Genomic DNA, 25755 nt, shown 5'->3' with positions numbered 1-25755 from the left:
TAGAGTATGCTCTAAAAACAGATAAAGCAGTTTTACTACAGCAGATAATCTCTTACTTTACAAAAAGAGTGCACTTTGAGAGAGGCATGAAATTTCTCACAGAGGTAGAGAATACCAGGAGATTTAATTTTAGATGTGGAGGGAAGTCCTATTAGGCCTTTCACAGTCCCCCAAAGGCCAAGTCTGACTCACCTCCACTTCTCTGCTCAACTGTTTAGACAATGGCAAGTAAGATTTTCATATTAACCACAGGGATGAACCGAAAGCAGTACCTCACCCCCCAAAAAAGTGTATTTTGCCATTCAAGTGTTCCCAAAAAAAAAAAAAAAATGCAATTTTTCAGATCTTTTTTCCCCTCCTATGAATCCAGAATGCTAAAAAAAAAAAAAAAAAAGCTAGCCGTGTACACGTAGCTTGAAGGTAATGGTTACTAACAGCTATAAAACAGTAAAACTGTCCAACAACATCCATTTACAAACTCCTAAGCACACCAAATATAATCCACTTTATCTTTATCCAGCTGTATTTTCAGTAAACCACAAAAAAAAAAATTGATTAGAAATGAAAAACAAAACAAAAAGAAACGACCAGCTCAGCGCTAACATGAACAGGTTCGGATGAGCAAGTTGGTTCAACAATGCCAGAAAATGAAGGGTTCAAAGTTTGATTTGAGGTTAAAACAGGTGATGCTGATTACTGAGCATACACGTTGCATAAATGTTGGATTATACTGGACGGTGAATTTTGAGTTTGTAAATTAGGGTTAGCGAAATGCCACCATTAGCTGTGTTACACCTAGAAACGTAGCATACCGCAGATGTAGTACGAATATGCAGTTATAAGTGTAATAATCCCACAGACATTAAATTTGAGGAAAACAAAAAAAACCTGAGCTATGCTTACAAAATTGTAATCACATCATGTAAAAATAATAAAATGATGTACTTAACCCAAACCCTTGTTGGATTAGTACATTAAAAACTGCAAATTAGTTCTACGCCATTAGCTTCAAGCTAAATACACGTGGCTGGCTCTTTCTACGTTCTAGAGTTGAGAAGAAGTAATGTGAGAGAGAGAAAAAAAGAAAACTACCATGAGCTCAAATTTGTGAGTACTTATGGCAGAGTGCAATTTGAGAGGGCAGGGTGAAACTTCAAAACCCCAAAATGATATGAAATGAATTGACAACCTCATGAGTTTAAATAACATTTACTTGCTCACGCACGCACACACACGCACAAACAGAGACAACCATGGTGGTACAGCTGAGAGGATAGCAGGTATCATCAAAGTCACTCAAAGGAATGACGGTCATACAGTACGGCTGCGTCTCTTGGTCCATACACAACATGAGCAGTCTGCTTTGGCGCCACTCTTGGGTCACGTCAGCTTTCACACACGCGGGCAAACGACACGAACGACACGCTGCAAAACTCATTCAAAAACACCAGACCAGAGGCAGGTATGATTAAAGAAAACAAGTTTTGGACTCTGAAAAGGAAAAAATAAAATAAAATGATCAAGCTCAACTATTTACACAGCAAATAAACACAGAAATGCTAAATGTAGGTGGAAGCCAACACAGGGCAGGATGAGAACACAAAAAACACTTTGTCAAGGCTCAGGAATAGCTGCATTATTAGCAGAAGTTAGAGGTAATGGGTTATCACAATCAAACTGTCAACCAGATAATTAAAGATAGATATATAGAGATATATATATATATATATATAAAAAAAAAAGAACAAAAACAAGGACTAGCATGTCGCTGACCAGTCACCTGCCAGAAGCTTCCGTTATAAATTCCCAAGACAGACTCAACTCCCACCATCACTGGAAAACTTTGAACACGAGCCGTGTCCATCTTTCAACTGCCATCTAGGGGAGATGGTGAAGGTCCCCGGAGCCGTCATCTGCTAGCAGCTTGAGAAGTGGCGCACGGTGCCATGTCCCCTGCCCCACCCACCCAAACATAAGAGGTGTGGCATTCGGACAGCAAGACATTCAAAACTTTAACTTAGCCACAAAAAAAAAAAAAAAAAAAAAAAAAAAGTAGAACTCACACCGAAAACGCTTGAAACTCAGTATCATATACAGCTCAGAACAGAGAAGCATTGTGACCTGTGCCCTCCAAGAGGAAACCAGTGTGAACAAGTTGTGTGGATTGAAAAGACAGAGGTGACGTGGTAAGGCTTGAGAAAATATACCAGATCAAAAAAAAAAAAAAAAAAGTCACGGACACATGGTGCACACACAGCTCGTCACTGGTGGATGGAAAAGCTGGCGTGTTCACCAGGGAGGAGAAGCCTGATTGACAGCGGCAAACATCAAAATACACAACCCTGTGAGAGAGAGAGAGGGAGGGAGAGAGAAAGGGGGGGGGGGGTGGGGGGCAAAAAAGACTGGACAAAAAAAGTAAAAGGGAAAAAATACACTTTCATTTAACAAATTGCTGAACTTTTTACATGAAATCAAGAAGGCCATCAAAGAGTCGAGGCTTGACATGAAGCTTCTTTTCATGCTTTGCAAGTCCCTTTGCCTGAAACTGTGGACAGCATCACTTTGGTGAGATGTCAAACGTCATATAAAAGCAGCTCATGACCGCCATTGAAAACTGGCCAAACTCTCAGTAGCTCTGTTGACACACCACACTCAAGACAGGAGTAAAAAAGAAAAAAAGATGCTTAAAAGAAAAGACTTCATTAGCTAATTAACCATTTCTTTTAGTTTCCTGCAGGAAAACATGCACAGTGAGTAAACTGTATGTTTTTCAAAAGGGAAAATAAAAAAAGGTAAATTTAAAAAAAAAAAAAATTAAAAACTTAATTTACCAACACACTAAAATAACACACAAACACACACAAACAGAAAAAACAACCACCAATATTTCCCGTGGAGTGACAACTGTCCCGATAGCATGAGGAGACGCTCCTCAAAGCCCCCATAGGGTCACTCGCAGGAGTACGAGGGAGACGAACCTCAGGAGCGCCAAGTTCAAGAGTTCAGAGAAGGAGATCCTTTTGTGTCCCGGCTGTTGAATGGCTTCTTATACAGCAAGAAGCGTGAAGCTGCATTTAAAATATACGCTTGCGTTTCAGGTAGGAGTCTGCATAGTGGCCGCCCAGGCCTTGGGAGTGCTGGCCCACGTAGCCGCCCTCAGGGCTGGGCTCGGGCGATGGGATCAGGCGAGAGAACACTCGCTTGTGGCTGCCAATGGGAGTCTAGCAATTTCAACCAAGTAAGGAAAAGGAGAAAAATTTTAGCTGGTGAAAATATGAGCAAAAATTGTACAGTAAAAGACGAGAGGACATCCATGATACCTTGAGAACATTCCCCAGCCCTGGAGGGTAGTTGGTGGAGTGGCTCACGGGAGGCATTCCCACAGCCTGTGGACAGACGGAGGGACGCACGTCACTGGCTGAAATACGCCGAGCACATCTGCGGCATGACGGCTGTCACAGCAGCTCACTTCCATTGTACTCGCTCTGAGATGCTCGACTGACTCCAGCGGGCACGTCTCTTCAGACGTTAGTCTTGTTCAGTCCTCCACCGAGCATCATTCCTTTCATTTCTGAGCCTCTGACATAGCCACTTACATTTTGTCTTTATATTCATTTTTATTTGCCTTCATCTAAATTGCAACTGTGTACCGTGGCCGGCTGCGCATTCATGTTTGTCATGTTTGCTGTAGTGCTTTGGTTAGAAATGTAACGATGTACTAATGAACAACACTGGGTGTTTTATTTGGGGGGGGGGGGGGGGGGGGGGGATCGACCAAATTCTCTGGCGTTCCTTTGTCTCAGACTTCCTGCGTGACCGCGGCGTGGAGTGTGAACCTGTCTAGAACATTAAAGCTTATGATTCAACTGAAACTGGGATCCCCGGCTGCACCTCGCCCCGCGTATGTGCGTGGTGCATTTCAAGAGCCAGAGTTCTTTTACTGTGGCAAGCACTTACTTGACTGGGATGTTAATTATTAAACACAAGCTTATTTTTGGCGCCGTTCATTTAATCTGGCTGTTGTCACGTTCTTGAATCCACATGTAATCAATATTTGGAAACAAAACCAAAAATTACCCTGTTGAGCTGGGTGGAGGGGAGGCTCCCGTTACAGGGGGCCTCGGATCCTGAGCTGAAATATGACGACAGGGGCGGGCTGGGGGAGTAGCTGTAGTGGGAGAACTGCTCGCTGTAGTCGGGGTGGCGAGAGAGCTGCGGAGACAAACAAGGACACCACTCATAAGTATTTACTGAAATGACAACATGAAAAAATGTGCTTGTGTCTGGTGACGGTTGGCTTCACACTACCTGCTGTCCAAACCCTGTCAAGTCCCCCGTGTAATGGTTCTCATGGTCTTCATACAAGTGGTGCAGGGGTTCCTGAGGAGAAACGCCAGATGGACATCAGAAATCACAAGGAGTCGTCATGAGCAGAAGCACCATGTGAAGAATCAGAGTTGGGAGCCAAGGTGAGCCTCTCCAGGAAGTCACCTGGTGTAGTGGATGGTAGTCGGGGCTGTAGGACTCCTGGTAGCGCAGGTTGTAGCTTGGCTGTAGGCTCTGGTGTGAGTGCTGGTTGGACACGTTACTCAACGTAGGTCTCTTCCTGTAGGGGTGAGGTCTGCTGTTTGCTCCTGAAATGCGGGAAAAATGAGGGATGGGGGTGAGATACTGGTGCAGCCAACCATGACGATGCCAGAAAACCAGAACCACAGTTTATTTATTAAAAAAAAAAAAAGCGTACCTGAGGCAAAAACATTGTTGACACTAAGAAAAGAACTCTGGGGAAGATTCACATCTTTGGGTGGGTCTCCTAGTATGGAAACCTGTCAAAGGGGAAAGATGATTCGCCTTTAAAAAGGGAAAAACACAAACATAGGAAAGAAAATTAAAGTCTTTATGATTTGGAACCGCACTCCTTGTGCTGGGAGGCCATCTGCCCCCATCAGGCCCCCCATCAGAGGCATGGAGATGCCCTGCAGAGTTGGAGAGGAAGTCTGGGGGAAGGTGCACACTGCAGTGGGAGATTCCTGATCCCTCGCCAGAGCTCTGCCAAGTGGCAGCGGCTTGAGAGGGGCGAGTGGGTCTGCCTGAAGACCAAGACCTGAAACAGAAACACTGACAAAATTAGGCTGGATTTTTTTGCAATTTTGCATTTAAAAAAAAAAAATCCGTTTAACAACCTTACATTGACAAAAAAATACGTTTGCAAATGTGATCACAAAAACCCCACACGACACACCTAATCAAAGTCCACTACAATAAATTAGAGTTGAGACTCTACCACAGATTTATCCAGCACTGTGGCTAAACTATCATGGCAACAACTGCTACAGATGGGCTACAGATGTTTAGCATCCACAGCAAAGCAGAAACATGCACTCTGCAACTCTGAAACTCGAGCTGGAGTGAGCGGATGTCAGACCTTGGGGCAGGTCTCCAAGCAGATGGACTCCCTGCTGGACAGGCAGAGCAGCCAAAGGATTCTCCCCGATGAGTCCGGCCTGCTGGGAAGAGCAGAGAGTTCAGTGTCATGGGGGGGATGCCAACTCTCTTCAACACTTAAATGTTGGAAAACTGCTGAGCCACACAAACATGCCTAATCAACACGGTGGCTTACTCATCACATGTAAAATGATGTCCTTACAGAACACTTCTTGCACACAATAGTAGAGTACACCTACCACATCACTCAGCACCACTCGAAAGTACACCCCACACAGAAGCACACACAAACAAGCTGACTTCCCAGCGAGAGCTTACCCACTCAGGCATTTTGTTTTCTATCATAATTCATATAGGATCTTTTGAGCAACACCAGCAGAAGAACACCATTAGCACTCACATAAGGCACAAGAGGATTCTCTTTATTGTGCAGCACCTGAGTCCAGAGAAGGTGATTTCCCAGAAAGGCTTGCTAATAGTGAAGTGGGAAGGAGCAGAGAGCGAGGGGGGGGGGGGGCAATGCGCAGGAGAGGGTGAATCAAAACAGGCTTGAGCAGCTAAGAGGAACATGGCAGAGGGGAAAAAAAAGGAAGCAGTACCTGCTGGGCCTTGGCCTGGTTCTGAAGGAGCAGCTGGAGCAGGGCAGCAGAGAGGGCGGGGTTGGCCAGCAGCGGCATAGTGGGGGCTGCCCCGAGAAGACCTGCATAGAAAGTGAGCTCAGGATCAGGATGTACAGCACCTGAACAAACCCTGCAACACAGCACTAGCCAGTGAGGAGTATTCACCTTGTTTGTGCCCTTGTGACAGCGGGTTGAGCAGCATCTTGAGGGTGGCCGGGTTATTGAGGCCTGTGAGGATCTGCATGGCTGTGGGGTCGGGGAGGAGACCCTTACCTCTGTTAACAGCCTTTAAGAGAGAGGTCAGACAGCTGAATGGTAAATAAGACATTCATATATGGCAGGCAGGACCCTGTGTGAGTACCATGGTTTGAGCAGCAATCAGCGCAGCCAACATGCTTCGGCCGGGAGGACCTGGGGCACAGAAGGACATCCTGATGTGCGTGCCACCCAGCAACGTGCCGTCCGTGAGTTGCTGTGCCTCCTCCGCCATCTCGGCTGAGGCAAACTCCAACACTGCAAACCGCCGGAAACTTCCATCTTGTCCCTGAGCCAACTGAAGGGAAAAATGTACATTAAATCCATATATTCAATCACATAAAACAAAACCAGTGTAAAGGTACCTTCCACATGCATTCTTTCTAACGGCCAGCAGGGGGCTTACGTTGTTTTACTCTTCTTCAAATGTACTGAAGATTCCCATGTATCCTATTCATTCCCATGTATTAGGCTTACAGTGACTTTAAGTTCTTTAAAATGTGATGAGAACTGCTTGCTTTTGATAAAATCATAACTGAGTAAGAAAAATTTAAACTATCAAAACCAAGACAGAGGAAACTGAGCAATCAGAAAGAAAATATCACTTGACCTTTAAATCACCAACGCTTTTTGCCACGATCCTGGGAAAAAAAAAAACCAACAGAAGCAAAAAACAAAAAAACAAAAAACCTGGAACCAGCAGAAAAGAACCCCCATGCATGGTGTTCTAAAAGGACAGCCCTCTCTCTCATTCCAGAAAAGCCTGCATGAATGACACCACCTGGGGGAGTCAGGTGGTCATCGCCATAGAAACCAGCAATGCTCCGAGTGGCCAGATGAAATCTGGGTTAAAGGTGAGTGGTACTGGCAGATCAAATATGGAATTCAAGTTCACAAAGTGATCCCCGCCATGTAAATGTATCACTATCGAAAAAAAAAAAAAAAGGAATTCACTGCATACGGCCTCACATCAAATAGGCTCTCAGGAGTGGGGTTGATATGGCCTCTTTTTTTACCCCTTTACGTAACTTCTAAAGGCAAGTTTGATGTCAAGTGGGAGGTTGTAGTCTACGTGCTAGTCAAGCTTAATGAATAGTGGCTATTTCAATTATTATTCAACTCATAGCTTTAAATCTGGATGATGTAAACCTGGGAAATCCTGTTGACACGTAGCATTGTTTGTGTGTGGTAAATCTGACCTGGCAGAAGACTGGCGCATGGGTGTCAGCCAGGACGTTGCGTAGATCTTGGGCGGTCAGGATGCTGGGGGGCAGGCGGTCCACACACAGACACTTGGAGTGCAGCAGTGGATACGTGAGCGAGCCCACCTCAGTCCAGTGGACGTAAAGCATGCGAGAGCCGAGCTGCTTCCCGAGGAGCTCGGACTTGGCCCTGGCAGCAGAGTCCTTCTTCATGTACTCCACGAAGCCATAGCCCTTGGAGTGCCCGGTGGACACTCTGTACACCAGAAAGCAGCGCTCCAGGTTACCAAAGGGCCGCACCAACTCCTCAAACTGCTGCTGGGTGAAAGCGCGGGGCAAGTTGGCGATGCAGAGCAGAGCATCTGTCGGCTGCAGCTGCACAGAGATCTCCCGGTCCCGCAGCACATGCTGGTGGAACTCTTTGATGGCACACTGGGCCTGTTCCCCATTGAGCAGTGTCACAAATGCTGAGGGTTCCAGGGACAGAGGGGGTATGAACAACACTTAATATCCAATTGCTCATTAAGAGCCACATCACTTTTTCATACCAAAGGTCCCAAAGCAAACATGGTCAGGACATTTTCTCTCCTTTCACAGGTCTAATAAAAAAAACAAATACAGTGACAGTCTCTTGTGCGCCAATTTGTTTTGGACAGGAGGCAAAGTCTGATTGATATTTTCAACCCCTCGCTCCTGAGAACAGCAGTGTAAAATCCTGAGGTGTGCAACAACATCTCATGAATGAGGCCAAATGTCACTGCAACATTTTGCCGATTTAAAACTCCCAGTTGTTGTCACAGTGGCTGCCAGGAGTCAAAGTCCTCCTGTCTGAAACTTTGACAGCTAAAACACCACATCTAGCCCTGAGTGTGAACATTTCTGCAACAAACCATTACGCCGACTACTGTACTGAGAGCAGACGGATTACCAGAGCGCTACAGTGGCCCAGAGTCCCCCAGAGGGATAGCAACTTAGCAGAAACAGAAGTTTTGTTTCCTTGTTTTAAAGCCAACCATCTACGTGTAACACAAAAATTTAACCACGAGTTCTAACTTTAGTCATGTCCCGTATTCATCATCCGGTCTTTTTAACGTTTCACCCACTGATTATTAACACCCCATTTCTTGGTATCAAGCCAGTATCCAGGGTGTAAATTTAAACTGTTTTCCACCTTTGTTTTGTTTGTTTAATTAAATTCGTTCTCTACTAGCATATTATTCATTCGTGCTGGTACAGAATTAGAAATCCTCACCTGAATTGTGTAAACGGCGATGACATAAGCAGGACTTCCTATGAATGTACATATAGTTGTAACATAACTATATCATCATTCATATTTTACCCCCTTTCCAAATTTTAGGTCATTTTTCACAAATATAGATTTTTAAGGGCATCTTTTTTTTTTTAATCCATTTTAAAACAAATAAGTTTAACATTTTCCTTCTCAGCTTTCCAATGCGTGTTCCATGATGGCTACAAAATTCAGAAATTTACTCAATGGCTGGAACACCTGTCTTTCTAGCAAACTATCACAACAGCCTTCCATTGCTGCCAGAATTGACACACCTTTGTGTATTAAAAAGAGTCCACACTTACAATACCCGAGAGCCAGATTAACACCAGAACAAAGTAATTACAAATATAATAATTAAATCTATGGTTACAAAAATCTAGACACCGCCAGTTATAAAATAAAGTAGCACTGAGGGTGAACATGAAAATGTGTTTCTATACAAATAATGTCTGTTTTTTAAGCCATTAAATTCAGCTCAAGATGATTCAATCCAATCTTTGTTGGTGGTAGGCGAACCCAAAGATGAAATGAGGTCAGACCAACCTGTTCCCTTGTATTTGTCAACAAAGCAATACTTCAAGTCATAGTTGCCCAACAGCTCATGGACCTCCTGCAATTTAAATTAAAAAAAAAAATTAAAACCACATATTTGAATGACACTTGAATGAAAAGTCACAAGGTTAATTTCTAAGGGAACAAAGTAGCCACCGTTACTCAGATTTTGGTTCATGTGAAATTAGCAAGGCAAGTGCACCTGCGGGGAGGGGGGGGTGGCGAATAACTGACTCATTGTTGCAGGAAATTTTGTTCTGCGCTGCTTTTGCCCATTCACAAATGAACGGCGATGCTGTCTAGCATTTTCTGAAGCGTTTTGTCTCCACGCCTTCCACCTTTTGTTACAATGCAACTCACATCTCGAACTCCCACAACTCCCACCCCCCAAATGCTCTGAACAATGGTACCGCCCGCAGGCCCACCGCTCCCCACGAGTCAGGCACGTTCCAAAAAAAAAAAAAAAAAAAAAAAGTAGCATCATGAGCAAATCACATACTAGTTGATGCAAACAAACAACGGCGGTGATGGTACGCTTGTAATCGTTTAGTAAAGGTTAAATGTAAGTTATTGACTTGGTGATTAACTAGTGAGATTAAAAACATGAACAAAAGGTAACCGAACAGCTACGTACAAGGCCGGACTGTTTGGTCATACAGGCCACAGATGGCCATAATTGACAGTTATCTGCCAGTCGACGTAAGATCAAATCAGCACACACAAAATAACATAAATAATAAAACCACAAATTCAACTCATTGCGTAACATTAGTGACACAACTGCGGTGGCTTTAAAACAACTGGTAGATTCTGGAAGAAGAAAAAAAAAGTGTATTTACTTAAGATATGAAAAGACTGCTATCGAGTTTAGCAGGCTAACACGCGTAGCATGGTAAGCATACACAGGCTAGGCTAACGTTAGCGGAGTGATTGAGTCATTGAAGTGTTACAACCTCGGGTGCTCGTACCTGGTTGCTAACGTCAGACGGAAGGTTCTTTATGATGATTTTTCTACGGTTGTAAAACTCCCGGCGAGTTCTCTCCAAGCGACCCTCGATCTCCTCCGGGCTCAGTGACGGCAAGTCCTCATCTACCCTCCGCTGACACTCGCGTCCCGTTGTCGCGTCTTCTTCGCCGGTGAAGATTTCTGGATGCCGACGGTCTCCGGGTCTCCGGTTTTCGTGATCTGCAGCGAGGTCGTAGTTTTCTTGAAGCGGACGAGTGGTAAAACTGAGCCCGGTGTCTGTACTTTCATCTCTGGCTTCTGTGCTAACAGACACGACGGCCGCCATCACTCAGTTTGGTGGAAGTTTTATCGGTCTGGAAACTCTGTCGGATTTGAGCAGTTTAAACAATACACACATGGCCCCAGCTCGGCTTCTGATTGGAGGAGAGGGAGACTCATTCTCCATGACTACGACGTAACGTTAGCGTGGGTGGGGCTTACGCTGCAGCCCCTCAATGGAGTGCGTGAATCGGTTTAAATCCACAGCCAAAAACCTACAGTTACATGCAAACTAAGTAAAATTATCTAGATTTATACGACATATAATATCATTACTTGAAATCTAGGCCTAAGCTGCAGCTACAACAACTTAAATACTTAATTACAATCGATACGAAGTGTTTTGTGTAAACGTATTTATTTTCAGGGATGCACAACATTATAATTTTCCACAATATCTAAAATATTTACATCTAAATTGGCCAAGAGTTAATATTTCCCAACGTCAATTTTATCTATGTAGAAAAAAAAATCTTTAAGCATTCAAATTTTGTACATACTGAAAAACACATGTAAACATTGTTAATTTGAAAAAATATATCTGTATATCCAAAACATCTGGAAAAGTACATATATCGTTTCTTTATGGGCAAAAAAACAAACAAACAAAAAACAAAAAGAGGTTGTAGCAAAACTGGGTGGGTATGAATATCAGCAATAAAACAGGTCCTGTTACTGATACCGATGACGTGCTGATATCGTCACTCATCTCCACATATTTTGCTCGAATAATTCTTTAATGCCTCCTTGTAGACTCAGCTGATGATGACACCACTGGTTTTCCCAAAATTAACAACAATCAAATAAACAACAAATTTAGTCCTTGTATTTCCCTTTGAGGAGCACGTGGCAAAAGCTTCAGAAGAGCCTTCAGGACCTAATGGGACCGTAGAGACAGTGTGAGGAGACCAGGTTTGTGCAGCATGGTTCTTCAGATGGGTGAAAACATGCACCTCATTTAGCTTCCCCTCAACAGCTCAAGTACAAACTAGGTAGCAGGTTATTAGGTTTATGATCTTTTGGCTTATACAAAATTTGGTTAACCAACATCTGAAAATGCAAAAAAAAAAAAGAAAGAAACATGATAGATAGTAACCTCCAAAAGTGACACGATTTAAAGTGATATATGCAAACCTGTAACTTTAAAAGACATGTAGACACATTTCAGCTGACTGCCTGAGGCCCTTTTTTTTGTCCCTCCCATGACAATCAATATATCAGCCATTTACAACAAAACACACATTCAGTTTATTATAATGTAAATATCACGAGAGGTTAAAGAAGCCAATATAAATGGAGGCAGACAGCATTTGAATGGTCGGACACCCATTCAGACGAGGCTGATTGATTCTCTAAATTGACTGTAGGCGTGACTGCGAGTGTGAATGGTTGTCTGTCTGTGTGTGTTGGCCCTGTGATGGACTGGCGACCTGTCCAGGGTGAACCCCGCCACTCGCCTGAAGGCTGCTGGGATAGGCTCCAGCCCCCCCATGACCCTTAACAGGATAAGCAGTAGAAAATGGGATGGATGGATGGACACCCATTCATGGTGACCCTGTAATTTCAGGGTGACATCGTAGTAAAGTGATGACTCATGTTGATCTGCATTCCTCAGCAAATCTTCACCGATCAGCAAATGTGAGCCTCTGAAAGTTAGTCTCTAAACTGAACTTCGTATGCTTGACGGATGTTCTTGAACTTCTCAACCAGCACAGTGAAAGATGGACGTTGCGAAGGATCGGCGGCCCAACACTGCTCCATCACAATCCTCACCTGTTATTGTAGAATAAAGAAATGAACAAAAGAATACCTCAAGCACCACATGACACCAACAAGCCCTCTATTTGGTTTTATGTTCTTCACCTCATGGGGGCATTCTCTGGGAGTAGGCAAACGCAGCTGCTTCTCCAACAAACTGATGAGCACTGCCACCGTCATCATTCCCTTGGCTGGCCCCATCATTTCATAGAATTTCTACAACACACAAACAATTTAGCCTAAACATTTCAAGGTTTGAGCACAATATACAAGGCCAGTGATGACATACCGTTGGAGGGTTTTGACGAGGGTCACAGCGGGTCAGGATCTCATACAATGTAACGCCAAAAGACCACATGTCAGAGGAAAAGGAAAATTTGTAGTCTTTGAGGCACTCAATGGCATACCTGTAATGTACAAATGATGCTGTTTAGTGTCAAAAATAAAACTCCACTTAATCCATCGTGAAGAATTTCTGTAAATGACACAAAAAGAGGTGTTCCAACTCTTCAACTAGTCAAACGAGCCTCACATTGGTTTGACAGTGCACCAAACATACTAATATGGTCCGTCTGCTCATTTATCAATTTTTCGACTGCTGAAAAGCAAGGAAACAGTCACAGTCCCCTTAAACTACTGTGTCTCTACACTACATTTTCACTTTATCTTCAGTGCTTCTATAAGATGTCTTTTGAGAACGAACGTGCTTTCGCTTCCATTCACTGAGCCCTCCTGGAGGGCTCCTCAGAGTGTTGCAAGAACTCACCAGAACACTGGACTGGCCCCGTCTTCACGAGCGCGATAGTACAGCTTTCCTTCGGGGACGCGTTTCGTCAGGCCAAAGTCTCCGATCTTGACCAAACAATCATTTTCCACCAGGATATTCCGGGCAGCAAGGTCTCGATGGATGTAACGCTTGCTAATATGCAAATACTCCATCCCCTTTCAAATAGTAATTAAAAAAAAAAATCAATACAATTATTGAACCGAGGCATGATTATGGTGTGAGTAAGCAAGGAAGTGAGGTGATGAGAAACAACACTGGAGAAAAATGATTTCTTGGTGGAGATTCTCCTGGTTGAAGGGAGACACCACAGCGTAAGATAGCGCCAGAACAAATGAACGTGGTGCTGCAAAGTGAAAATTAAAAATTCGAGCGATGTTTTAACTACCTTAGGCAATTTCAATTTGTGCAGGAGTTAATGTACTGTAGAAGAATAAATAAAGAACTACAAATACAGATAACATAATCTGATACGGCAGCTTACACACAGCAGCAGAGATAAAACTAGACAGGGTCAGTTGCCGCCTTAGCCAGGGGTATCAGCTGAATATAACAGCTCATCCTCACACCATTCGTCAACCATCCCTTCCCGCCTGCCAGTGAAAAAAATAAAATCTCATACCTTTATGGATTATGTGAGCGATATTAAAGATCTTGTAAAAATTCAATAATCCAACATGGCTACCTCAGGAGGTTAACATTTCAGGTTATGAATTCAATGAAGCGCCACAGCCTGTTGAACAGTCAGCTAAAATAGAAAGCAAATCAAACAAAGCATGCAAGTACAGAGCCTCTGTGTGGCCACGGAGAGGAAAATTATTATTTGTGATAACGAGATGTACATTTTGATCAAAGGTCGGGTCATTTTCCTTAAAAAAAAAACCAAAGCAAACAAACTATAGACTTATACAAGATGAGTCATCACTTCTGGGCCTCTAGACATGTGTGATGGTGACTGCGCCTGTAGGGCTGCTGCCCTCCGACCTGATTTCATTAGAGATCTACGTTTTTGCAGATATGGTTAGACTGAAAGGAAACAGACAAGAAACACTGATTGGAAAAGCACCAAAACTCACTTGACAGATCTGCTGAGCAAACAGAAGGCACTGCGACATGTCAAGTTTATGTTTGGGAAGGTAGCTGATCAGACTCCCCAGAGGCAGGTACTCCATTATCAGCTGCACCACTTGTCCTCCTGTCAATAGACAATCACACCTTGATTTATCCTCCTATGGCCATAATTTTTCAAAGAAGAGTCTGTTGCTTTTACCTGTGCTGAAGTGGCTGTGTTAAAAATTCAACATAATGGCACGCAATGGACATCGTGTTGCACAATGTTTACAGAGAAATAGCAGAGGCCAAAAATCATGTCCCTGAATTGCCTACAGAGCACTGTTAAAAGGCAGGTAGTGATGGAATCAGAGCACCCACCCATTTCAGTGCAGCAGCCCTTGTACTTGACAATGTTGTTGTGATTGAGGGACTTCAGGATCTCGATCTCCTTCAGCCAGCCCTCAGACAACTGGCCATTCTCTTCTTTCAAAGTCTTCACCGCCACGTGTTCTCCTGTCCCATCGTTGAACGGGTCATACGTGTAAAGAGTCACCTTTCCAAAATTACCCTAAAGACAGAGCAATGAGCAACGAACGCCTCATTCACATACACATTAAAGGACACTGCAGTGGTATCAGAGCCCACCTCTCCTAAGACCCGTATCTTTCTCAGGTGGCGTATATGGTACACGCTGGGGTCTGTGGGAGGGAGCGTTTCACTGGGGGATATATCAGGATCTAGGCACAGAAGGGAAAAGGAAAAAAAAAAAAGTTCATCAAATCCATAACAGTAGAAAAAAAAAAAAGGAAAATTAAGTAAATAACCCACTTTTGACCATGAACTTTGTGAGTTCTCTGAGCACACAGAGGAATGAAGGCCTGTCAGAAGGCTCATAGGTCAAACACATGTTGATGAAGCTGGCCAGTTCCTGGGAGGACGGTACAGCTAAACGGCCTCTTTGCTCATAAAAGTGCTCTTTCTGTTAAGGGGAGAGGGGTCTGGTGTTACAATTAGAGGACAAAGGGTTGAAATATGCAGATGAACACTTACAGCTGCGGTGAGCGCCTACCTCCGACAATGTGCTGCCTCTCATGGGAAGATCACCATTGTTGCAGATTTCTAGCAGCGTGACACCGAAGCTCCACTGGTCTGCAGCACTGCCAATGGGTGAATTACTGTTGATGCATTCGGGAGCAATCCACGGGATGCGCTCTAAACGCTCTGCAAAGTAGAACAGCGCTCGTAAAAATGCTAAAGATTTATGCAAAAGCAAAAGAGAAATGTTCGTTGTGCTCATGTTCAAATACTAGATTTTATTCAACATGAAAATACCTATTTTCTCAGTAGTGAATGGATAAATAGAGTTACATTTGTGATCTTTAAAAGAATAAGTATTTTATAAGAAACTTGATCAGAGAGCAAAACTAGCATCACTGCAATGAAAAAGATAAGTAAGTAAGAGTATGTAAGTAAAAAAGATATGTGAGCAAAAAGGTACCGGCCAAATCTTCATTTTTAATTTGAAGGTTTTATTTTCAAATCTACATGTTTTGTTTGCCGACTCCTGCGGGTGCCGCATGTCCAGGGAAGTTGCAGTGTTAAAACAAAATGTAAAGAATATTTTTTGCATGAATTAACTGAATACATTCAGTGCAAGACGCTGGCAATTTGTGTCTGTTGAATGTTCTCCTCACTGGCATATTAGCGGAAGGTCTGCACGATTCTTGCTAAAATGTAAATCAGTTGAGATTGTGATTTTCACACGATTCTTACTTTTTTGACAAAAACATTTAAAATATTGATATTTAGATGGGCCTTCTGCAGGCGTTAAGCAGAGGTGAAGAGGTGCCTGCTTAAATGCAAGAAAAATATTTGAATTTGGAAATTAGGGTTTAGGTTTCCCATCACATTTTCAACCACAAAACATGTTTTTAAGAGTTACTGATAGTTTTGCTCTAAGTTCACCATTTACAACAAACCTTTCATTGCAAAACAAACAACTTCAGTCATGCTCTTCTTCTCTGTGGGTCACCTTGTTAATAGACTCCACATAACATGAGTTAGAAAGCCCAGAAAAGGTTATTCTCCTCCTGTAGTGTTTGTGAAACATTGTCAAAGACAACTGCAAGACAAGTGGAAAAATGACAGGAAGTGCATCTGAATGAGGTTTACTACTTCCTTAATCTGATTAAAACACTGAGAAAACTCAGAACAGTGAACAGAAGAGAGAATGTGGTTGTATTTTTATATCTTCATTTGAAAGATTCAGTGTTAATTCATGAAATCCTCAGTTCAATACTTTAAAATATTGCACTTCCTGTGTCCTCTGTGTTTTACCCTTTTCACACTGAAAAACGCGTGTCAACGCTCACCACTAGGGCGCTTTCAAGCTTCCAGAAGACCCGGGTCTGAGCTCCAGCAGTGAGGGCTGTGTGCCTGTGTTTTTCTCTCTTGTACGTCATCGTGCTGACTACGTCATCATTTCACATAAACGCGCGCCAGAACACTGTGAGGTAAACAAACGTCAACATGGACGTTGCCGAGTCGAACGTTAGCATTGTCGTTGCCTTCATTGCAATGTCGTCTCTTTTGCAAAGCATACAAACTCGGCGAAGACTGGAAAATGTCCGAGCGCCAATGCAGCGAAGGAGGATGGAGTTTTTGGCTCGTCTGGAAGGGAGCCGAAGAAACTACAGGCGAAGCCTGACAGGTGGCACAGTGACAAAATCAGGATGCGACAGGAAGGTTGCGTGAAACCGGAGACGACGCGGGTTGCCTTTTTCACACTGCAGGCGAACCGAACCGAGCTGCTAAACACCCGGGTCGCTTGGGGAGTCGACCCTTTCAGAGTGACGAAAAACCCGTGTTGACCTGCGTTTTTGGTGCAGTGTGAAAGGGGCTTTAATCATGCATAACTAAATCAGTCCACCTGAGAGAAACAAAACTCAAAATATAACTGCTCCATTGAAAAAAAAACAAGCCTGAGGCAGATATCTGGCTGCATTTTAAATTTAAAAGATATGATGACAGATGAGAGCTGGACAAAAGCAAAGCCATATCCAAGACAGGCAAATTAGAGGTGAGATACTGTAGAAATACCCCCCAAAAAATCTGTGAAACCCAGAAATGCTCTCCAAAGACTCTCTTTCAATAAAGTTATATATATATATATAGTTTTATATATATATATAAACACTTGCAGGGACTTGTTAATATTAACTTGTTAATATGCTGAATCCACGCTACGCCTACTTTCCTACATATGAGTAAAGTTTCTATCCCTGATGTGTGCATCGGCAAAGTATGATGTTGCAACTTCCCCTTGTTCAGCAGGGAGCGCTGCCTCAACTTGCCAAAGCTGGATGTGTCATTTTGTCTGTTTGCATATCTGTATTCATGGGATTTTAACTGCGTATGCATGCATGTGTCTAGAGAATGCCATCAAATGAAAGTGATGTGAACAAGTTCTATTTGATACATTGCCCTGATGCTGTATATGAAGACTAATAATAAGTTCCATCAAAGCGGGACCTTGTGAATCCGAATCACCTCAATTCAGGAAATCCTAAGCAATACTAGCCCTGATAGAAGACATCTGAAACTGATTTGCAAAGTGGAGTGAAATAGGTTTTTGATACCGACCTTTCCGGGAAAGGATATTCAGTGAAATTCCTGGGTCACTCAGCTTGACAAACGGAGAAGTGCCATTCTCCAGCCCACGCCTTGCCACCAGAATGTTCTTGGCGCAGACATTTCCATGAACAAGTCGTTTAGTCTCCTACAATGGAGCAAATGCTGCCGGTGTTATTTATGCAGACTGTAGAATTAGTAGATAAACATGAGACTGAATGAACTTCACTTACAGGACTTATCAAGATTAAGATACGTATCATCGCTTACGAGCGCGCATCTGCTCGTTTTAAAAATACACTTGGTGTCCAGTTAGAGAGCTGTGCAACAGTGAACCATACACTACTTCACTCATTCTAAATGTTGGTTCCTGGTCTGGAGCAGCTGGATAAACTTGATTTTAAAGTAATATGCCATCTTTTGGGCAAGTACACTTGCTTCTCGTGCTGCCCAGAGCCACATAAGACAACAGATACCCTTCTCTTATCTGTGTGTGCAATAGGAAGCTGAGACCCACAGAGACCTGCTGGCCGCTACTTTGCTTAGCATAGCGATAGGTAATGGGTGGCTGGAAAGAAGTTACATTCGTGTATAATTCTAGAATTAAAAATTTTCCTAATTATAAATACTTATTTTCTTATGAAAATTACGCACAACCCTGAATATATTAATGTAGCCAACATCTATTTTGGAGACTTTTGATTAAGAACGCAAGCACTTAACACGACCATTCTTTGCACTAAGCTAACTAGAGGTAAGCTAGTCTCTGTGGGTCTCAGTGACCAAAAGCTCACACAAAGAACAGAAAGGTACACAAATAAGCGGTTTTTTTTTTTTTAAGTTTAACACTGCCGGAAAACAGCCTGTGCAAAACTCTGAAGTAGCATTGAACTCACGAGGTAATTGAGAGCGGTTGCGAGTTGTCTGGCAACAATGAATTTCCACGAAGGAGTCACTGATGCCTTTTCTTTGTGAAGGAAAACATCCAATGGCCCAAATTCCACAAACTCCTCGACCATAATGTCTGTAAAAGGAAGAACAAGTCTGAGAGGTTCAGTCTAAGATAAACACACAAACAATGTTGAAAAGAAAACAATCAGGGTGAGTAATAAGTTTGGTTTCATTTCTTCTTTCACTTCATCCTTGAATCATGCATTTGACTCCCTTGACATGAGGAAGTATAAGCAGGAACTCACACATGTAAAAGTACAAGTGAGTTTGCGAAGGCGCAGAGTGATTGCTCTTACGTTCAGATCCTTTAATGGACACGCCGTGCAAAAACACCATGTGACGGTGAGACACTTGACTCATGAGACTTGCTGTTTCAAAAAATGCCTAAAACATAGGAAGGAACATTAAAACGACAGAAATCAAACACAGCCTTTCATGTCTGTTTCACTTCAAAAACTAACTTTTATCTTACCAGAGCGATATCATTATGGTTCTGGTCTAAAATCTTGAGAACCACTCGGATCCCTTTAAGGTCAGCGAAGTTGTTGTTGAACTCGTTATCCTCATCCCTCCCTCTCTGGCCTTGCACTCGCAGACGTCCTGAGTAGATGTTAGTTCTGGTTCCTCGACCCAAATGCTGTTCCTGTTCATAAAAACAACACCCAGCACATCAGTCAAAGAACAGGATGTCCAGTGGTCATGTGAAGGTGGTGGTTTGTTCTCATCACCTGTGTGATCTCTTTGTCCTTTATCCAGAGGAAGCATATATCTGGTGTGTTCTTGGGAAAGGAGTCTGTCTGAGTAACACTTTGCCTCTTCACAAGAAGGTTGGAAGGTTCTGCATTAAAATAGACCCAAACCTTTGTTAAGAACCAAATATCCCAAAAGATGGATATGAAAGGGATAGTTGAGATAGTTTCAAATGGTATGAGCTAGACATCCATAGTGAGGGTCGTAACATGTCTTCTGTGCAGAGAAGCCAAGAGCAAGGACGCTCTGACGCTCAGTACCGTACTGCTGTGGGCTGGGTTTGCAGGAAAAACACTGTCACATGCAGCATTGCAGATCAACTGTTTGAGTAGAAAAACACTACAGTGTAACACAATAAGCAGTAGCCTCAGGAACATTAAAAAGTTCTACAGTTGAAACATCCATCCATCCATTTTCTACCACTTATCCTGTTAAGGGTCACGGGGGGGGTGGAGCCTATCCCAGCTGCCTTCAGGCGAGAGGCGGGGTTCACCCTGGACCGGTCACCAGTCCATCACAGGACCAACACATAGAGACAGACAACCATTCACACTCACAGTCTCACCTACGGTCAATTTAGAGTATCAATCAGCCTCGTCCCCTCTTGATGTCTTTGGACTGTGGGAGGAAGCTGGAGTACCAGAGAGAACCCACACAGGAACAGGGAGAACATGGAGACTCCACACAGAAAGACCGTGCTAACCACTTGCACCGCCGTGCCACCCCAGTTGAAACATGTGGATTTTAAAAAGGGGGGTTTCTAATGGCAATAAGAAAAACTGTGAAAATGTTTGTGTACATGTTGCATAGATGTAAACTGATACCTTTTTTATAGGTGGATGCTCACTTGGTGGATAAAATAATTCTTTTGTGTGACCCCATCTACTGCAGTACGACGCTGAGGGACAGAATGCTGCTGCACTCGGCTCCTCTGCACCAAAGTAGTGCTGAACCACACCAATGAAGGTGAGACCTTTACTGTGGATGGACTTGCTCATGCAACCTCACTTCCAAAAATCCCTATGCCTTTAAGTCACAGAAAACCAAAGTACACTGGAAGAATGTTTAAGTGGAGTGTCTGAGTTTTCCAGTAAACACAAACCTCGTTTTGGCAAACAGCACTTTTTGACAGTATAGCTTTCTGAACCAGACTTCAGCACGAAGGACTTGAGGCTCTCTGTGAGTTCCTTCACACTGGAGAATTCTCTGTCCCAGCCATCCAGACAGAACACTGACCCCTTCTGCTGGATACGAAACTGCTTGTGGCTTGACATTGATCCGTTCTATGAGCCAAAAATACATACACAATACGCATAGCTGAAAATGTTCACCATGGCTGCACCTCAGTATTTCCCACAGACGAGTATGGGTGTCGACTTACATCGCTTTTGTTTAGGACAACAAGGATGATGTGGTGATAGTTGACAACACTCCAGCGGACAATGAAAGCGCCCTCTTCCACTGCCTCCTTCTTCAGCATTTGTAGCACAAAACCATCGCTGGAAACACACCACAGATGTGACACCGTTACTAAATAGCTGGTGCATATTTGTATGTGCATGTGTTAGGGGAAATTAACTCACTGCATAGGCCCATGCAGTCCATTTGCTTCACTCAGCACTACCCTTGGGGGAGCCACTTCATGACAAAGATAGTGGTGGGCGTCTGCAGTCAACCGATAGTACCCATCTAGGAGGGAGATGAAGGAACGAGCCTCATCGCTGGAGTTCATCTGAACCTCCTACATACACAAACACAGCTAGCTTACAATCAGATCTCCCACCTACAGTCCCATACAAATTCAAAACATAAAATGCCTTCAGCTAGAAAAAGCTCTGATAGTCACACACACATATAGAATTGGAGAATAAACTACAATGCAGGAATATATGCGTGCTCTATATTCAGACAGTTTGAAAAGGATCCGACGGGTAGAAGAGCTACCACATATTAGACTAATGCATCACACTAACTGCTTTGACATCAAACAAGAGCACTCACCATGTCGTTACTGTCCTGAGTGATAATGCACACATTAGCTCCATTGATGGTGATATGAGTTATTTCAGGGAAATCACAGAAAGGAGTCCAATTATTGGGCGTAGCTGCTCTCATTGGCTGGCTGGACTGCCGCTTGTTTTTCCTCTTGTAACTCGCGTAGTCACTCTTGAAATATCCGTTTGCCTGAGGCTGAAATAATGAAATAGAATGAAAAAAGAGAGAGCAAAAGAGCAGAAAATAGCAACAGAAGATGGGTATAATTGTTTCGACAAACCTGAACTATCCTAAACTTGATCCCCTCGATGCCAGACACCAGTATTTCATGTGTTGCTGGCAGATTGACCAAATCTTTCTGGACACCCTGGGCATTCATGGTGTCGGTGTAAGCGCTACTTCCATCCTCCCTCACTTCCAGGTGGGAAACAGGGAAAGTTTCTGTGCCGAAACACGATGCCATGTGTTCAAGAGTAGAAATATACTTCGACATTATCTTCTGGGAACTCATCCATTCTTTATCCACAGTGTTCTGGAAGGTCCGCACAAACTTCTTGAACTCGTGTCGGATCCTGATTTTAGTTAGAATTTTGTACTCCGAAATGAGTTTGGCGAAAGACTTTGGTATGCAGGTTTCAAAGCTGGAAAAAAAAAAAAGAGATACCCGCATGTGTCAAGAGATCCAGCGATTCAATAAGATTAAAGAAGGCTGTAATTATTCAAGGGGAGCAGAGAAGAGGATCAAACTGACACAGCAAAGAAAAAAAAAGGGGGGCTTTTTCATTTATGAATCAAGACCATAATCAGAGTATATTTATTCAATTCATTCATTTTCCTGCCAACTGCCAAAAATACATCTTCCAGATCATCAATCCAGAACATAGAGGCTTTATACACACATCCCTTCCTTCTTCAATTGTTAACATTTCCATGTTTCCCACATTCTGCATTGTAAACTGTTTTCTTGTCTGTAACAACATCTACTGCACGTCTGTCCGTCCTGGGTGAGGGATCCCTCCTCTGCTGCTCACCCTGAGGTTTCTCAGATTTTTCCCTGTTAAAAGGGTTTTCTATGGAGTTTTTTCCTCAGTCGATGTGAGGGTCTGAGGACAGAGGATGTTGTTGTGATGCCATGTGAAGCCCTTTGAGACAAACTGTTTGTGAAAACAGGCTCTACAAATAAAATTGCCTTGCCTTGCCTGTAAGTAAAATATCTCACCTATCCAGATTTCAAAATATATATAACAGTATATATCAAAATATACGCCAACGTTGCAGATACTGACCATTACATCACTCACAGATTCAGAAGACGAGATCAAGATCATTTCCAGAAGCTAGAATGTTTTTTTCAATCATGTCATATGGACTCAAGTCATATGATTAAAATTCCACTCTGATTTATTCCTAAAATAACTGCTCTATGCTTCCAGAGGCCTCGGACCGTCTTCAGGATCCACAATTTGATCCATATCACCTCCAAAGGTCAATCAGATGGTCCTTGTGATATTATCTTTCACCAAATCTCTTGTTCAGGTGTTTGGGATGTCCTGCTTACAAACTGACACTTCAGTTATAACACGGCTCTCCTTGGCTGAGATGAAAAGATTGTCTGTAAACCCTTTTTGTTTCCGTTTTTAGAGATTCAGGAGCAACGTTGTTATTTTAGGTATGCGAGTGATTACAATCATTGATCAGGCAAGAAAAAACATTCTCCACAAAGTCCTCACCTGATCTTTTCTGCAACTTGTTGCAAGGTACTTTTCGTCTGTACTGCGTGATGCAGGAGGTGAAGCACCGCCATCCCCAAGCTCTCGTTTTTGAAGCGACTGAGATCCTCCTCTGACTGAATGGCTTCCATTTGCACCACTTCATTCACAAATTCATATTTAGCCTTTTGGAGACACGGTAAACAATGAGATTAGCATCATCATGAATACCGCATATGGATACGAATAGGATCATTGTTTTAAACACACACCTGGGCGAATAAATACTCCAGTGATGACATTTCAAGCAGAGGCGCACCATCCTGGACTGTTCCATTTTGGAGAACATAGCGGGATACAGCTGTCTTCTTATTCAATCCGTGCCAGTTCCGAAAGTAAAACCTGGGTATGAGAAAACAGCTACATGAGAAACACAAGATATCATATACAAATATACACAGTCACATGGTCAAGATATACCCGGTCACACAAGTTGCACTCACGTCAACTGACCTCATACAGTAGTGAAGAACCAGGCAGGACTCGTCTGGACTAAAAATGTGGTTTGGACTGTACCAGCAACGTGACAGTGGGCAGTAGAGGGCGAACAACACCTGGCAGAGAGGAGTTATCCCTGGAGGGGGAGAGACTTTTAAGTTACACCACATCCATGTTTTAACACACACACACACACACACACACACACACATATAAAATATATATATATAACAGATGATTGCCCCTCTCTTTAATTACTGTCTTTCATTATTATTCATGATTACTCTATTACATTCCACTGTTCTGTTACAATTAAAAGTCCTCCATGAAAAGTCAGGATTACCTGATCTTCTTAGGCAAAACTATGTGTTTTGGCAGACTAAGTCAATTTTATATATATATATATATATATATATATATATATATATATATATATATATATATATATATATATATATATATATGTCTATATATAAATATATGTCGGTGTGGGTCTGACCTGTTACTCTCACCTACAACCTGTGCAGCTGCTATGCACAGCTCCTCGGCTGAGATCTCTCCGCTTGGGTGGGACAAATAGCGCTCTCCCTCCGGGCTCCAGAAGAGACCGACATGGACACCCGGACCCTGAGGAGGGTCACTCAAGCTGGGTGATACCCCCCGCTTTGGACGTTTGGGCCAACCCTTTATTGACATGGTGGGGAAGATTTAATTACTGAGGCGACACACACGCACACACAAGTTGTATTCGACGAAACTATACATGAACACACAGCAATTGTGCTACACTGACGAAGCTCAGTCTGGTGATTGTAGTTCATTCGTAAGCTCAAGTTGACGGGGTAAATTATGTCATTTCGAAACAACTTTTAGAAATTGACGTCTGGTAATCGGATCAAAAAAGGCCTTCCGGGTCCGTGTCGGAGTAATTTCACTTGTTCTTTACACCACCACCACCCCCCCTAAAAAAAAAACCCTCCACAGTACTTAACCGAAAAATAACAACAGCACTTTCACCAGAATCGGAAAAATCAAGTGAAACCTCCGAACTCACTCCTCTACTTTCCAGTGTCTCCGATGGCATGAGAGAAAAAATATGTAAACATCCCGGCGAGCGTTTCAGCGAAAATTACAGCCTGTTTTTGTTTTTGTTTTCGTTTTGTTTTTGTTGGGGTTTTTTTTTTTCGCCCCCTGTCGAGCTTCTTACCATTTCACAGCGAGCTGGTGAGAATGTGACATGAGAGGTGGTCTTCAGGCCGTTTTATCCGTCGGCGTCTCAACCCCCGTGGCCGCCTGCGAATCTCCTTCGTACTGCGTGTGTGACGTAAAGAGAACAAACCATCGTTTCCTATAAACCGTCGTGACCGCGCCCCCCCCCCCTCCTCCCGGGAGCCGGCGGCGTGCACGCACGTACAGACGTAAAGTAAAAAAATAAGCATCAGACTACAAAAGCGATTGAAAATCGTATAAATATATTTTGGTTCGATAAGGAATCGCGATTTTAAGTAATTACAGATGATCCCCCCCCCCCCTCTTTAATTACCGTTTCATTATCATTCATGATTATTCGATTACATTCTATTGTTCCGTTACAATGTCCTGCATGAAAAGTCAGAAGCACAAACGGAAAAGTATCAAAATTAAAGGTTTTAGGTCCCTCCAATTCACTAGAATTGATATAATTATGTTGCTGAAGGGTGAGTGTGTAGATAGCATATTAATTAATAGTAACAACTGTTTCAAAGCTTTATGCAACGCCTGGTTTTCTCAGGCAAAGCTATGTGTTTTGGTGGACTAATTGAATCATTTCCAACACTTATTCTCATATTATTTTCAAGTCACAACCTTCAGATTTAAAAAAAAAAAAAAAAAAAAAAGTGAGAACAGTCTAATCGTATATTTTATTTCCAAGTTTTTTCTTAAGAGTTAAGAGATGGTCATAAATGTGACAAAGGAAAGAAAAGATGGGCTCTG

At 42.9% G+C, this 25755-nt stretch overlaps 2 protein-coding genes across 4 annotated transcripts; both read right to left on the bottom strand.

Moving 5' to 3' along the window:
* Nucleotides 1-5: 5 nt before the first annotated feature.
* On the bottom strand, nucleotides 6-10730 carry raver1 (ribonucleoprotein, PTB-binding 1). Of its 2 annotated transcripts, none has more exons than XM_086184223.1 (14): nucleotides 10337-10730; nucleotides 9360-9426; nucleotides 7520-7989; nucleotides 6427-6618; nucleotides 6231-6351; nucleotides 6045-6145; nucleotides 5426-5507; nucleotides 4917-5104; nucleotides 4745-4826; nucleotides 4492-4634; nucleotides 4309-4380; nucleotides 4078-4212; nucleotides 3321-3386; nucleotides 6-3221 (listed from the first exon to the last, which is right to left on the bottom strand). In XM_086184223.1, the coding sequence occupies exons 1-14, from the start codon at nucleotides 10658-10660 to the stop codon at nucleotides 3075-3077; spliced, it is 2190 nt and encodes a 729-aa protein (XP_086040349.1). In that variant the 5' UTR covers nucleotides 10661-10730; the 3' UTR covers nucleotides 6-3074. The 2 variants fall into 2 exon arrangements, with proteins under 2 accessions (XP_086040349.1, XP_086040350.1); XM_086184224.1 differs by having other exon boundaries at nucleotides 5426-5504.
* Nucleotides 10731-10998: 268 nt separating this feature from the next.
* Nucleotides 10999-25120, bottom strand: tyk2 (tyrosine kinase 2). Of its 2 annotated transcripts, XM_086184214.1 has the most exons (24): nucleotides 24989-25120; nucleotides 24294-24465; nucleotides 23797-23917; nucleotides 23556-23685; nucleotides 23305-23468; nucleotides 21855-22215; nucleotides 21581-21769; nucleotides 21163-21320; nucleotides 20961-21078; nucleotides 20682-20862; nucleotides 19558-19667; nucleotides 19302-19472; nucleotides 19126-19213; nucleotides 18775-18902; nucleotides 17891-18026; nucleotides 15318-15469; nucleotides 15077-15227; nucleotides 14894-14985; nucleotides 14627-14816; nucleotides 14272-14390; nucleotides 13178-13353; nucleotides 12701-12818; nucleotides 12517-12627; nucleotides 10999-12426 (listed from the first exon to the last, which is right to left on the bottom strand). In XM_086184214.1, exons 1-24 carry the CDS (start codon nucleotides 24989-24991, stop codon nucleotides 12307-12309), a joined length of 3459 nt encoding a protein of 1152 aa, XP_086040340.1. In that variant the 5' UTR covers nucleotides 24992-25120; the 3' UTR covers nucleotides 10999-12306. The 2 variants fall into 2 exon arrangements, with proteins under 2 accessions (XP_086040340.1, XP_086040341.1); XM_086184215.1 differs by lacking the exons at nucleotides 23797-23917; nucleotides 24294-24465; nucleotides 24989-25120 and having other exon boundaries at nucleotides 21855-22015.
* Between the last annotated feature and the right edge of the window lie 635 nt (nucleotides 25121-25755).

The sequence above is a fragment of the Aulostomus chinensis genome, chromosome 18 (assembly GCF_037954235.1).
Source record: "Aulostomus chinensis isolate RoL2024-O1b breed Wild chromosome 18, RoL_Achi_v1.0, whole genome shotgun sequence".
NCBI classification, from domain to species: Eukaryota; Metazoa; Chordata; class Actinopteri; order Syngnathiformes; family Aulostomidae; genus Aulostomus; species Aulostomus chinensis.
The sequence above is the reverse complement of the archived record's forward strand: the minus strand, read 5'-3'. Positions and strand labels throughout refer to the sequence as shown.

Bases quoted from the DNA above. Each gene is read 5' to 3' on its own strand.
- raver1 (XM_086184223.1), bottom strand. From the start codon at position 10,660: ATGGCGGCCGTCGTGTCTGTTAGCACAGAAGCCAGAGATGAAAGTACA. The intron at 4,827-4,916 runs GTGCGGTTCCAA...CCCCTTTGACAG, and splicing joins ATGGCCTCCCAGCACAAGGA to GTTTCCATACTAGGAGACCC. The intron at 4,381-4,491 runs GTGACTTCCTGG...GTTTCTCCTCAG, and splicing joins ACTACCATCCACTACACCAG to GAACCCCTGCACCACTTGTA.
- tyk2 (XM_086184214.1), bottom strand. The intron at 19,668-20,681 runs GTTTGTGTTTAC...ATTTTAATGCAG, and splicing joins GTGCTGTTTGCCAAAACGAG to AACCTTCCAACCTTCTTGTG. The intron at 14,817-14,893 runs GTGGGCTCTGAT...CTCTGTCTTTAG, and splicing joins AGATACGGGTCTTAGGAGAG to GGTAATTTTGGAAAGGTGAC.